Source organism: Tubulanus polymorphus, chromosome 3 (assembly GCF_964204645.1).
Source record: "Tubulanus polymorphus chromosome 3, tnTubPoly1.2, whole genome shotgun sequence".
NCBI classification, from domain to species: Eukaryota; Metazoa; Nemertea; class Palaeonemertea; order Tubulaniformes; family Tubulanidae; genus Tubulanus; species Tubulanus polymorphus.
This window is the reverse complement of record NC_134027.1, coordinates 10,129,818-10,143,818: the sequence shown is the minus strand read 5'-3', so window position 1 is coordinate 10,143,818 and position 14,001 is coordinate 10,129,818. Positions and strand designations below refer to the sequence as shown.

Genomic DNA, 14,001 nt, shown 5'->3' with positions numbered 1-14,001 from the left:
ATGATAGTTGGGACTGTAGCTTGAGGAGTATGGGGGACGGGTTCGTTTTTAACTTGGTTGGAACTGAATGCGGCGGCCGATCCCAAAGAAAATCTTGAAAAATTTGATGCTCAGATACAACCTCTGTGAGATTTCCCTTGGTATGATGATGAAGGTTAAATTTTGAATACATGTATTTTTATGTTGTTATAGTTGTAAGTCAAGCATTTCAAGATATGAGTGAAAGTTAATTTTTTTTTGGGGGGGGGGGTGGGGGTAGTTCAATCGCACTCTCTACGCTACGGGTGCGAGTTATGAAAATCAGAAATTGGATTTTTTCGCATTGAAGATTGGCAATCTGCTTTGATGATAATCATCGATGGCGAAACTGACGAACATCTGGAGATGTTAGAGGGAGGCGTGATCAGACAACTTATCGATGATAAATGGAAAACGTTTGCCAGGGTAAGTACGGCATGTTTTCATTTAAATCTTATCGATCATTGATAAACTGATAGATAATTTAAGTGTATTTGATGGAGAGCCAAAGGTGATTGAACAATCTTATTGGAAGAAGGTTTACTCTTAGGCTTATCCTGACCCGCCTGAAGTTGTTTTGGCGGGAATAGCGGAATTCAGCGTTGACATGCAAGCATAATGATTTCATGTATCGTGCGTATACCTTACCTAAACTACGCGCATATACCCAGGGGCGGATTTAGACCTTGTCGACCGTGTCGCCCGACAAAAGTGCCTTTTTATTTTTTCTCTGTATCAAAATTTGCCGTTGTAACTACCTGAGATACACAATAGATATTTTCCCAAATATATAACCTACGTTTCTTGACTAAAATGCCTCTCAGAGATGCTCAGAAAGCTCTAAAATGATAGTAAAATTTCAAAAATTTTGCTGATATGCTTTTCCGCCCTAAATTAAGAATATTGCCCTTTTTATTGGTCGACATGGTCACAACATGCCCCTGGATCCGCCCCTGTATACTAGATAATTGCTCGTAGCGTTTACCTAATCTACAAGCGAGAGCAATGCGCTATACTTAATCATATTGTGCCTTAGAGTGTAGCCTGTCTAATCGGCATTAAATGAATGGTATTCTGCGCATTGTTGTGCAAGTTCACATGCTAACCGCATGAGGTCGCAATTATGCAAATGAATCACGGCGCAATCCGTATTTCTTCTATATTTCTTGATATAAATGTCTATTTTCTAGAGTTGCACACAAAATTTTTAGAAATCTTCCCAAATTAGAATTTCGGAAACAGAGTAGATTTTCATTTTTGGAATTGACTTTCTCTTCAATATATCATGCAGAATAATCCAGTTGATAGATCATATTTATATACAACGAACACCAAGAAAGAGCTTTAATTGCCGGTAGTATATATTCAGACGACCTACATGGAATAAGCATACTTACCTGGCACAGGGGTAAACCGTGATCTGAAAGGCGGTTCCCCCAGGGCGAGGCCTTGCCATTGCACTGAGGCAGGTTGACCCTTGCGATCTCCCCAAATGTGGGAGACTCGGGTGTACAATTTCTGGTAGTGGGGGACTGCGTTCGCGCTAACCCCTGTATAATGAAAATAAAATCTGGAAACTGCCCTTTCTACTCTGATGAAGTTGCAATTTGGGACTAGATCTCCCTTTAATCCTCGTGTAAAGTAATTTGTGAATTCTAGAAATATTTTCATTACTTTATACGATAAAGATTAGTAAATTATACAGTAACACAAGCACATACTTCCAATGAATCTACAGAACCTTCAAAGTGCTATTTGTCGCTTACTACAGTAAAATCTGTTAATTCAAATCATTTTGGACCTAAGAAATTCATCCAGCTCCAGGATTTATGGGAAATGACTGCAAATATTGTCCGAATTAGAACAAAATCCCTGGATTAAGCCGATCCGGATTAAGCGGGTTTGACTGTAATTATCAATTTCGCATAATATTTTTCAGAGGCGATTTTTTGAACATCTGGCTATGGCTTGTATTCACCTGCTGTGTTTAAGCATTGCTGTATACCTCAGACCAAATGGGTCGGTGCTTCTGGGCACAGATACGCACAGTATTGTAAGTATTGTGAGCAAAAGTATTTCTAATCATATATAGCGGCTTTCCGCAAAGGCGGTATAAATTCCAATTCCCTGATTAGTAAGTTTTGATAACTAGGGGATCTTATTAGTTGAATAAAACCTTCTAATCCGTGTCAAAGATAGATAAGGCTAAGAGAAAAGGACACCTTGTTTCTCCTAATCAGCTGGGTGGGTCATTTTGTAAACTTAATAAAATCTGTAATAGTTCATTTCTATAGCTGCCAGGTCTTATGGTTAGCTTGATCTTGATTTTAAAAGGAGTAATGCACAGGGTTCACTTTTAAACTCCAGCAGAAATGAGAAATAAGGCATAGATTCTTTTGCCTAAATGAAAAAGTTAGGGTATCTAGTGGTTTATGCTCTTGATCTGAACTCTTGCATACCTCTCCAAATACCAACCCATACATAATGATGATCTGTTGGTTTTAATTCATTTCGTAGATTCGTTATTGTTTCGAAGTGATTGTGATGATCGACTGCTTTGCTACTGTTTGTTTACATTTGGACGAACTTCGGGCTCAGGGATTTCGAGGTTACCTTCAGAATTTGGTAAGAAAACCTGTAATAGAACTATATTAATTATGTCACATTAATTATGAAACATCTTATTTTAGTGATTGTGCACCGTTCCCTTTCTTTTTGAGATCTTGATACAACCTGCAATTCTTTATGGATTTCCCTGAAACCTGGTGTGAGGATTGGGATTAATTCTTACAATATTAAGTAAACTTTGTTTTCTTACTATGAACAGGGAAGTGTAATCTATGAAGAAGCAGGCGTGGATCCAGGATTTTTTCCAGGAGGGGGTTCATAAAGAATGTTAATTTTAAACCGCCTACTAGAATCTCTGATAGGGGCCTATATGGCATATTGTTTGGCCAAACATAAGACGATATGTTAACAATTATGTAGTACTGTTCACCCTCTTTGAGAAAATTTCTTCAAGAAAAAGATTTATAAATCTTTTTGGTAGCTGAGCAGGGGGCCATGACCCTGAAACCCCCCCTCTGGATCCGTGCCTGAGAAGGCAATATGTTACTCTCTTCAATATCTTGCACTTAACTGTTTGCTTGCAACATTCTTGTTTTTGATGTCATTGAAAATATCTATTTCAGAGACATGCACCAGCTAAGGCAGTGTTTGTTATTGCGTGTATACTGCTGTTGTTATGCATTCCATTTCGTTTTACGCAACGACAACTCGTGGAGGAAACTCTGATCATAATTGCCGTGCCGGGCTCGTGGGCATTCCTATTGTTCTTTGCCAGGTAAGCTGGTAGCAAAAAATGTACTTATTTTAAGCTCTAACTTAATCTTATCCCACAATAATGATGAAACTCAGGCTGGAGTATATACCGGTAACTCTTTCAACTACTACCCCACCATATATGTCAGTATTATCAAGAATTCAAGTCTTTATTGATTTTTGAATTTTTACACTGAGCTCAGATTTTTTCAGTTCAGATATTTCCATAGGTTTACATAGTTTCGAAACCAATAGGAATCGAATAGGAGTCGAATCCAATTCGAAGTCGAACTGATTTCAATTCTCAAAACCGCCCTCCTTGCCAAAAATGAAAATTGTTGGAACAACTGAAACATTATTTCATAGGTTGAGTTTGTTACTGGGTAATTACATTAATCGTTTAATCGCCCAAATTTGACTGGTTCTGCTATTTTTTCTTTACAGACATAAATATAAAACAATACTTATACTTGCCGTATAATCATTAAACAAAGTAAGAAACAATAAACATGAAGTATAAATCGTATCAGAAACTGTCCTTACCAAGTGATTCAGTATAATTGTTCAAACTGATGAATAATTTTGTCATGAGATTTTTTTTACCCTACAATATTCATTTACACCTTGTACTTTGTCATCATCCATTTGCAGGAAATATTTTTTCCCCATATTTGTGCGGTAAATGTGTTCCTCGCTCATTTTCGATTTGTTTCAAATTTAATTTTTAGCGATCTTAATGATATTAAGTCTGAATATTGATCAGGTCTGTTCTATTCTATTTCTTGTAATCATAGCGGGCTGGAGGCCTTGGGGCCGTTCATACAAGTATTCCAAGTCATGCTCTTTCGAGATTTGACTAAGTTCGCGATCATTTTGTGCGTGATATACTTGGACTTTGCATTCGGTAAAAATCTTTGACGTAGAAAATCTTTCTCATAGATACAGTTTGTAATACAGTGTTGTAAATTCTTGATGCACCCAACTTGTCAGTGGAAAATTCATGGAAGAAGTGAGCTAACTTTGATCCGCAGGGAACATCATGTTCTGTCAAGCATTTCGTTATTTCATCACAAATACTGATAAGTAGATTCATTGTCCTGAAAAACCCTAGTCTGAAAAATGATTGGCACTTGTTGCTCGGGAATTTTAAATCCCTATTTTGAATATCTTATCTCATTGAAAGTTAGGTGCATGAAACAAGAAAAGTAATTTAGAAATCAAAAGGTACAAGTACACACATAATCTTCGATGATTGACAGGAGTAGAGAGAAGATCAACCAAGATTTTCAGAGCAGATTTTCTCCGATATCACCACAGATCCTTTTAGCACATGTTAATTTTGCATGAATGATTTATAGATGATATGACCGCACTTAATACCTTTTAAGATCAAGATTTCCCAGGTTGGCAGGATTTGACCTGCAAATTCAAGCATTTCCAGCATTGATGGCTAAAAAAATTCAATGCCTGTGATGAAATTCACTAGAATTATTCATGCAATCACTTTTATTACAAATTCCACACAATCAGCAACAAAATTTTAGGCAATTGACAATGATTCAGGACAGAGAAGCAATCATTCTTACACAGCACCTACAAGCAATCATGAGGATTGCTCGTAGACTGCACACACACTCCCCGACACACACATTCACAGAACATCTCGAGAACCGACTTGTCGTTTCCAGACAAATTAAGACACAAATTTTCATCATAATGTTGTTGCATGATTTCGATGTTGTATTATTCTTACAGAGGTGTCAAGTTAACTGGTCCTTTTGTCACAATGATTTATAAAATGTTTGTCGGTGATTTGCTACGGTTTGTCATCATTTATGGCATCGTGCTCATCGGATTCGCCTCAGGTAACAATGCTTACCAGCTGAAATTTCTGTTTTTACCGCAAATATTCCTGACAGGAGTAACCGAACTTTCAGTTGTAACAATCTAGTTGTGTAAATTAGTGATTAATGATCGGATAGTCATAATGTAATGTTTGTTATTTGTACAGCCCTTTTGATTGAATGTTTTAAAATGAAAGATTTAAAATGCATCATAAATTCTGTGTGTTGAATTATGACATTAATGATGAAAGACATTTACATATGCCTTTACATATGAGTTCAACCTTGATTTCATTCTTTTAAAGAAGGCATCATTTTCAGTTCTGTAAATCCTCGGTACATCGGTGTAAAACCTCTCTCTTTTCTTGCTTTCAGGTTTCTTCTTTTTGTTCAAAGATATCGCCAATAAGTCGATTAAAACATTCGAGACAATGCCGGGCACGATGATGACATTGTTTCAAATGACGCTCGGAGAATTTAAGGTTAGTCGTTAGTTGGATGTACACACATGTATTATAACTGCGTTTATAATATCCGTGTGATTCTTTCTTAACTCTTCTGTGAGACTTGCATAAGGCTGGCTTCCTAAAACCCTTTTTAACACGAAAAAATATATAAAAATGAGAAAACTGCTGTGTGACTAGGCCATTTCATGCTCTGAGTTGAGCTGAAAATCTGCAAATGCAGTTTTTTCATATATAGGTATTCTATAATTCACATTTATTAGTAGGTCTGCTTCACGAGGAAAGGAGCTACTAGCACTTTTGATTGCTACGCTAACAGATTGTTGGGATGTTGGTGTTCAAATTTTGAAATCTTACAAATTTCTTGTTGATTCTACAATAACATCTTGAAATATATCAGATTCTGATAACACTTTTCATCAATTTCTCTGTCCGCACACAGATGTCTAAAGGAGAATTCGGTATAAAGGTGACTTCGTTTTCTGAAAGCGATTTTATTGTATATTATTTAATTGCTGCCCGCATGTTGTAATATTCATTATTTGTACATCCAGGAAAATCCTATTTTCGAGATTCACTTTAAGTCGATATTTTACCGCATAGATCTACTGGCGTTAGGTTGTGCTATCCGTGTATACTTTTATTCGAAATTAACAAATCCAATGATAAAACTATACAAAAGATATTAAAGTAAAAAGCATTGAATACATATAGGAGTCCGAATTGTGAAGTCTTGGTTTGTCATTGGAATTGCTTCATCAATACAATTTTAATTCTAGAGTATAATAGATATTTTTTCATGGTGTTAAACTAGTTCTACTTAAACCAGAAGACAAGATTTATATCTTAGATTAGTCCATCAATGATTGACAAATATTTGTGCCAATGTGTTAAGTGTATGTATTCGTGCATTCTAGAGCTACCAGTACATTTTCCTTTCTTCGCGGCTAAGGAATATTTGATTAATTGTTGCTTTTGCCTCCTCTGTGCTAATAAATGTTCCTGTGTGATACCTGAACTGCCTATGGCTTTATGGAAGTCTCACATGCATTTTTTCAAGATTTCAACTTTTCAGAACGTCTTTCATGGACTTCTGATGTAATCATTCGTGTCCTGTAATATCTACAAGAGAAATTAAGGATTTGTTTCATTGAAGGTCATTGACAGTTCAGTAGGCTTTATATCCTGCTTATTGGGGCTGTATCTTTTTAGATATGGGATTACCAAGTACTGGCCACTATGTTGTCAAACCCCGGTCAGACATGCCAGTAAAACAAAACTACCATCCAGAATAGTTGTTTATTGGATTCAATCTGATTGATTTAAATCTTCTTGAATTTTCTGTCTATTAGAATATGTACGAGGCTCTTCATTTATCAAGCGAAAAATACATTTCGGTCCTTCCTTGAGTGAGCTATTTAGTTAGTAATTTCAACAAAATTCAAGTAACATACCGGTAGTGACATTTAAGTTGAATTTGACGTCAGGATAGACCTACAAATTATGAAAATGTATACTGATTTCTGTGTTTCACTAGTCTTCTTGAGTTAGAATGGTGAAGGCTATAGAAACCAACCTATTTCATCTACATCCAAAAATCAAAACAAGGCATTGAACTGTTTTATTAGTACTATAAATGAAATTGAGTGATGTGAAAATATTTTCCAGTTGTTTCTCTATTACCATTTTCGATTACAGTACGAAGAGTTCGACTACACACATTATCACGTGCTGACGAAGATTGTGTTCGTTGTTTTCATGATTCTCGTGCCAATTTTACTGCTCAATATGTTGATTGCCATGATGGGTAATACGTACCAGAACGTTATCTCGAAATCGGAAAAAGAGTGGAGGAAACAGGTAGAAATATTTACTTGAGTTTGATGGAAAAAGTGAAGGATAAATCAAAAGTCAAAAGTTGTAGTAAGATTCTCACTACTACCAGGTGGGCTTTATTCCTTAGGAATGTAGCCTTAGAATTGTATTGAATCATTCTATATAACCCTTTCAGTGCATCTACACCAGTCTGTGGTGTATTTATCGGTGATGGACTTGCCTAGTAAATCGCATCATTGATGTCATTAGTGATAAGTGTATATCTCTATTGAAAGTAGCAGCATCTGTCACACATAAAGAAATATTAGTTCCTAACGATACACCGCATGGCAGTGTAGATGTACTTAAGTGGTTTGCCTGTTAAATAACACACTTGGGTGGACTGTCTCAGGGTGAATGTTTATGCATGGAAAATTTTTCATCAAATGTGTGTACATGATAATATCATTTCGTATGACGGATCTGATTTTTTCAGTGGGCAAAAATTGTTGTCAACCTCGAACGTGGTTTCTCCAAACGAAGGCTAATGTATTTTCTGTACAAGTATTCGATCGAGATGATGAAACCGCCGAAAGATCATCGCGGGGATTATGCAAGCGGTGAGGAGGATTCGAAACGCCATCGCGCGTTAATGGTCATTAAAACGTCGCACAAAACCAAAGCCAAACAACGCAAAGATGCCATCTCTAACTGGAAGGTAATATCTGTTTATCTAACTTAGTTAACCCTTAGTAACCCAAATTCATCTGCAAAAGGGCCATTTAACAGAAACTTCTGTGAAATGGGTTGCAAGGTACTTAAGGGTTAGGGTTGACAATTTTGGGCCACAAATATTTCCGTCGAGTACTGTACCCTTTCCTATGGTTTTTGCCAATATTTTCTAAATTTGGATTTATCGCCAATGGTTTTTCTATACGACCCGGCCCTGCGGTATTGCATTTAGCCACCGGCGAAATCCGCCATCTTTTTTCTTGGCGTTCTCGCAGTAGAACGCGTTGGATTTTTTCGCCGTAAAAATCTGGGAATTAGGATATTAGGGAGTTTTCACTCTCATAACGGTGAGTCCGTTCGGTTTGGGGGTTATCCCTGGTTTCTTTTTTTCCATAAGAATTTTATTTACAAATATAATTTGATTGAATTGAATTGTTTTGATTTGTAACAGGATAATTATGCCACCCCCTCCTAAGGGTCAGCATCGTGGCGGGGAGGGATGCGGGCATTTGTTTGGCGCCTGGGACAACCACGATTCATGTGCGTCGTGCAGGCGCAAATCCGGTCAAATATGTGCAAGGAGCAATCCTTGCAATATTTGCGTCGTGTGGTCCGAGGACCTTTGGCTTCGGGCCGATAAGGCTCTTAAACTAAGAGATCGTCGTCGAGTTAGCAGGGATTCGTCGGTTTCGGCCGATGTGCCAACCGACGTTTCTAATCCTGTTTCTTATCGTAAAGCGGAGCGGTCGTCGGTCGTTCAGGTACGATCGGCTTCCCAACTCCGTTCACCGGGGAGGAACGCTGGTTCACCGGCACCGGTCTCCGGTCATTCACCGGTCTCTGGTCGTTCACCGGTCTCTGGTCGTTCACCGGTTCGGCAGGTTCGGCCGGTTCAGACTACATGTTCGGAACCAAGCGCGCGCCGCGGTAGTCGCGAACGGCCCGCTCCGGTTCGGTCGGTACCGGTCCGGGTCAGGCATCGGTTCTGTTCGGCCACCGGTCCGGTCCAGACGTCGTCCGGTTCAAAACATCCGGTACGTTCATCGTCTGATTCTGATCGTCGCTCCGGGGATAGAGCTCGCTCTCCCACTAGATTTAGACGCCGTGACCGTAATAAACGAGCAAGATCTCCTTCTCGCAGATCAAGGTTTGATCGCGAGAGGGACTACGATCGTTATTGTCGGAAGTTTCGCCGTCGGTCTTCTCATCGTTCGTCGACGTCGGTTAGCGATGAAAGCGATTCTTCTAGTAGGTCGCGATCCCGTTCGAGGGACCGTCACCGAAGTCGGCATGATCGTCGGGATACTGGAAAATACCTGACTCAGAAGGATTTCCATGTATTTGAGGAGAAAATTTTAAACTTGTTATCTTCGTCGCAACAAGTCGCTGCAACTTCTACAACAGGTAAGCCTATTCCTGATTGTCCGGTTAGAAGTTCGCCAGCCCACTCAGTTTTTCGGAATTCTGACTCTGAATTCCTGGATGCTGCGGTAGGGTCTGATTTCAATGAGGATCCGGTCCCAGAAGCGGCAATTCCTTCTGGGGTCTTTCCTGTCGCAAGCAATTGTGGGTTGCCCCAGACGATGGGGGCTTCCCTGGCTCGCAATATATCTCCGTCCCGTTCAGTTTTATCCGAACCAGCGGGGGACATGCCATTTAGAGCGATGATAAGTGAGTTCTTTGTCAAGCACGGGGCAACTCGCGCTAAGCCCACAGCAGCTCCTCTGGTCGGTGAGTCAATGGAAGCTTATCGCCCTCCGGACTCCGATCTTAACGTTTTACGGGAATCGTCAGCGGTTTCGAGAGAATGGGCTCGATTGGACACGCAATTATGGGGTGAATGTCGGCCTGGAACATTTTCATTTCCCCCTCCAGAACGGGGTATGAAATCTGGGAAATATTTTAGTTCAACCGATCCACCTATAGGCGCATTTCGCTCGGCGTATTACGCAACTCCAGGTGCTGTGGATCACAGTCATAACTGCCTGGATGCTGATTATACTTCGATCAGCCCGGATACTGTTACAGCACAGTCGGGTATTCATTTGCCTAAGTCCGGTTTGGTGGCCATGACGTCAATCCTGGACAATCTTACCAGATATGGCACTTAAGGTGTTGACGGGTGAGCTTCGCGAGACTCACGCCGCCGTTCATGCGGGCTCCGACCCAGAGTCAGTTGCCCTAAAACTGGAGGGAATGGACCGGATTATCCAATCTTTGGCTCGGTCTGTTTCGCATATAATTCCGTTGTCGGTTCGGGGTCAGGCTAATCTGGTGTTAGCCTCCCGTCAGTCAGTGATGGACTCCAGTGCCAAAACTCGTCTACCGGATATGGTGTCCAATGCTTTGCCGAGAGCCCCATTGGGGACGTCTTCACGTCTCTTCTCCGGTTGGTGCGCTCCGGTTTCCGCAGAGCTGAGGAAGATTCGGGAGGTTCAGGCCAAGTCCAACCCCCGAACTCCGTGGAAAAAGCGTTCTGGTCCGACGCCGGCGGCGCAAGGTTCGGCACGGACGCAAACAGGACCATCTCAAACTTCAGCGCTTTCTCAGGCGGCTTCGGATGCCGGTTGGAGAACTAGCGCGCAACTTCAACAATCGTGTCAAGCCTCGTCCGGTCGTAACAGTTCCGGTTCGTATCGAGGCAAGGGGAAGGCTCCAAAAAGGGGCTCTTCCTTTCGGAAAAACTCGAAATGAATTCTTGGGACCAGTGGGAGGTTGTCTGCAGCAGGCAGCAACCCACTGGTCCGACCTCTTTGGAGACGGTTGGCCCTCCCGGGTCGTCTCTCGTGGCTACCGTCTCCGTTTCCTAAGGCGACCGCGCCTGATGAGGTCACCTCCCGACATGCGGCCAAAACCAGGTCAGGAGGCCTTAATCTCTCCGGCTCTCAAGGAACTGGCAGAGAAGGGAGCGATAGAACCAGTTTGCAACGAAACTTCTCCCGGTTGGTTTTCTCGAATATTCATGGTACCAAAGGCCACAGGGGGTCAACGGACAGTGATAGATCTGTCATCCCTCAATCGGCACCTAGACATTCCAAGGTTCCGGATGACCAAGCCCAAGGACGTGATTCAAGGGCTCCGTCCCGGTCAATGGGCGGCTTCATTGGACCTGAAAGATGCTTACTTTACAATTCACCCAAAATCTCTGCGATTTCTCAGGATAAAGTGGAAAGGCCGCCAGTTCCAATTCAGGTCTCTTCCATTTGGCCTCATTACGGCCCCGTGGGTTTTCACCAAGTTGGTCAAGTCAGTTCAGAAGGTACTTCAGTCAAGGGGTGTTCGACTGTTCGTTTACCTCGACGACTGGTTAATAGTCGCGAATTCGGCTCAGGAATGTCGGGAGGCAATGACCTCAGTCTTGGACTTAGTCCATCAGCTAGGGTTCCGCGTAAACAGGGAAAAATCTCAGTTGACGCCGGCCCAACAGTTCACTTATCTCGGCATGGACTTCGATCTCCGAATCGGCAAACTCTTTCCGTCTATGGTTCGAGTGGCCAAACTTCAAGAAGCTGTAGCGGGAGTGTCCACAACCCCGAGAACAGCTCGTTACTGGTCACGGCTTCTAGGCTCCATCAGCTCCATGGGTCTGGTGGTGCCCTTAGGCCGCCTCAGAAGCAGGCGCTTGCAATAATATTGGAAGGCCTTCTGGTCGTCTTCTGGTCTCAGTCGAAGGGCAACTGGGAGGCCTTGATTCCCGTACCTCCATCTGGAGAACCGAGTCAAAGCCGGGAAATGGTCTCGCTACGAGGCCACCAACCACATAAATTTCCTAGAAATGCTGGCCGTGTGGAAGGCCCTGAAGTTCTTTCACAGGAGAGTGGAGGGCCACCACGTTTGGTTAGCCAAAGACAATTCAACAGTGAGGGCTTACCTTCAGAACCAAGGGGGCACTCATTCAGAAACCCTCACAGGTCTGTCGGCCAAAATTCTTCTTTGGTGCCAGACAAAGGGCGTGTCCCTGACTGTGGCACATTTAGCAGGGAAAAGGAACGTGATGGCCGATGCTCTGTCTCGTCGAGGTCAGGCTATTGCGACAGAATGGGTTCTCCACCAAGAAGTAGCCGATCGGGTTTGGGGCATTTTTGGCAATCCGCTGCTGGATCTGTTTGCCACCCGGTTCAATCGGAGGTGTCCTCTGTTTGTGTCCCCGTTTCCAGACGCGGAAGCGTGGGGGGTCGATGCCTTCTCTCTGGACTGGTCGGGGATGCATGCGTATGCGTTCCCGCCCACACCAGTCCTGCCGTGCTTACTGGATCAAATAGAGAGATCAGTCAATTGCAACATAGTTCTGGTAGCACCATGTTGGCCGGCTCAGAAATGGTTCCTACCACTTCTCAACCTACTGTGCGACAACCCCAGGATTCTTCCGAATTTCCCATCGCTTCTGTCTCAGGGGATCTTTCGGCATCATCCAAACAGCCAGTGGTTAAATCTGCTCGCCTGGCCATTGTCCAGCGATCCTTGTCAGCTTCAGGCTTTTCAGAACAGGCTGCCTCCTTTATCGCAGGATCTAAGCGGCCATCAACAAGTACCATTTACGATGCCAAATGGAGTCATTTTGCGGATTGGTGTGCTGCAGGGGAAATTGATCCATGCTCACCCTCTGTAGCTCAATTGGCAGATTTTTTACTGCACCTATTTGTAGTAAAAGGTTTACAGGTCATAACTATTAAAGGTTACCGCTCCGCGATTTCTCATACATTGCGTGCTTCTGGATGGCCAAATGTAGCAGGGGATCATCGGATATCCCAGCTGGTTGCTGGTTTTTCTATTTCCCGGCCTCGGGTAACAAGGACAGTTCCACCATGGGATCTGTCTGTAATTTTGAAGAAGTTAATGGAGGCTCCATTTGAACCTCTTTCGGCAGCGTCATTTGCAAATTTGTCAAAAAAGACTGTATTTTTGCTGTTCTTGGCTTGCTCGGCCCGTCGCTCTGAGATTCATGCGCTTTCAGTCCGACAAGGTCATATTGTCTTTGGGCCAGCGAATGAATTTGTTTCGCTGCGGCCTGCTTTGGAATTTTTGGCAAAGAACCAACAACCAGGCTCGGTTGGGCGTCAATGGCGAATTGAAGCCCTAAAACATCGAGTGGAACCGGGCATCCCGGACAGGACTTTATGTCCTGTGCGGGCGTTGTGTTTCTATTTAGATCGCTCTGCTTCACGGAGGGGTTCACGGGAGCGGTTATTTATTCCGCTGCTGGATCACCTAAAGGGGGATATTTCGCGGGACACAGTAGCCCGATGGGTCTCTTCAATGATCAAGGACATTTTATTGAAGGAGAATCTTTCCTCGGAGGGAGTCGTTTCTCATCAAGTGAGGTCTATGGCTACTTCCTGCGCAGCCTTTTCGGGTGCTCCGTTGGAGGAAGTCTGTCGGGCCGCCTTTTGGAATTCACCGTCGACATTCACGTCATTTTATTTACGGTATGTTTCAGGCCAGTTAGGCTCATTAGCTTCACTTGGTCCTGTTGTCATGGCTCAAGGTGTCCGTTCTTTCCGATCGGACCCTTTAATGTAGAATATTTATGTAGCATTATCAGGATCACAGGGGGTGTATCCTTGTACATAGTTTGGGCTCATATCTGCAAGTATTAATTTCGCAAAATTCTGGGGGGCCCCTGAGCTGGACGGACTCACTGTGGCCAACCGGTCTTCCCTGTGCTACAGTGCTCCATTCCGTGCTTGGGTAAGTGCTCTCTTTTTCCCTCTTACCTTGCGTTTGAGCGGTGGTTTTTCTATCTACCTTTCCCACCATCCTTGTGCTAGGCTAGTCTAGCAAAGGAAATAGGTACCATAGGAAAGGGT

At 42.6% G+C, this 14,001-nt stretch overlaps 1 protein-coding gene and 1 non-coding gene across 2 annotated transcripts in view; both read left to right on the top strand.

The window, feature by feature from the left end:
* The window catches only part of LOC141901895 (transient receptor potential cation channel subfamily V member 5-like), a 31,247-nt gene that overhangs the window by 13,797 nt on the left and 3,449 nt on the right, over nucleotides 1-14,001 (top strand). The window contains exons 8-15 of the mRNA XM_074789459.1: nucleotides 329-444; nucleotides 1,958-2,071; nucleotides 2,536-2,643; nucleotides 3,210-3,361; nucleotides 5,095-5,204; nucleotides 5,559-5,665; nucleotides 7,346-7,507; nucleotides 7,959-8,180. Coding sequence (XP_074645560.1) covers nucleotides 329-444; nucleotides 1,958-2,071; nucleotides 2,536-2,643; nucleotides 3,210-3,361; nucleotides 5,095-5,204; nucleotides 5,559-5,665; nucleotides 7,346-7,507; nucleotides 7,959-8,180 — 1,091 coding nt within the window. The remainder of the gene's footprint in view (nucleotides 1-328; nucleotides 445-1,957; nucleotides 2,072-2,535; nucleotides 2,644-3,209; nucleotides 3,362-5,094; nucleotides 5,205-5,558; nucleotides 5,666-7,345; nucleotides 7,508-7,958; nucleotides 8,181-14,001) is intronic.
* Nucleotides 1,408-1,571, top strand: LOC141902992 (U1 spliceosomal RNA). The gene has a single exon (XR_012619031.1). It is a non-coding gene; the product is annotated as a U1 spliceosomal RNA (small nuclear RNA).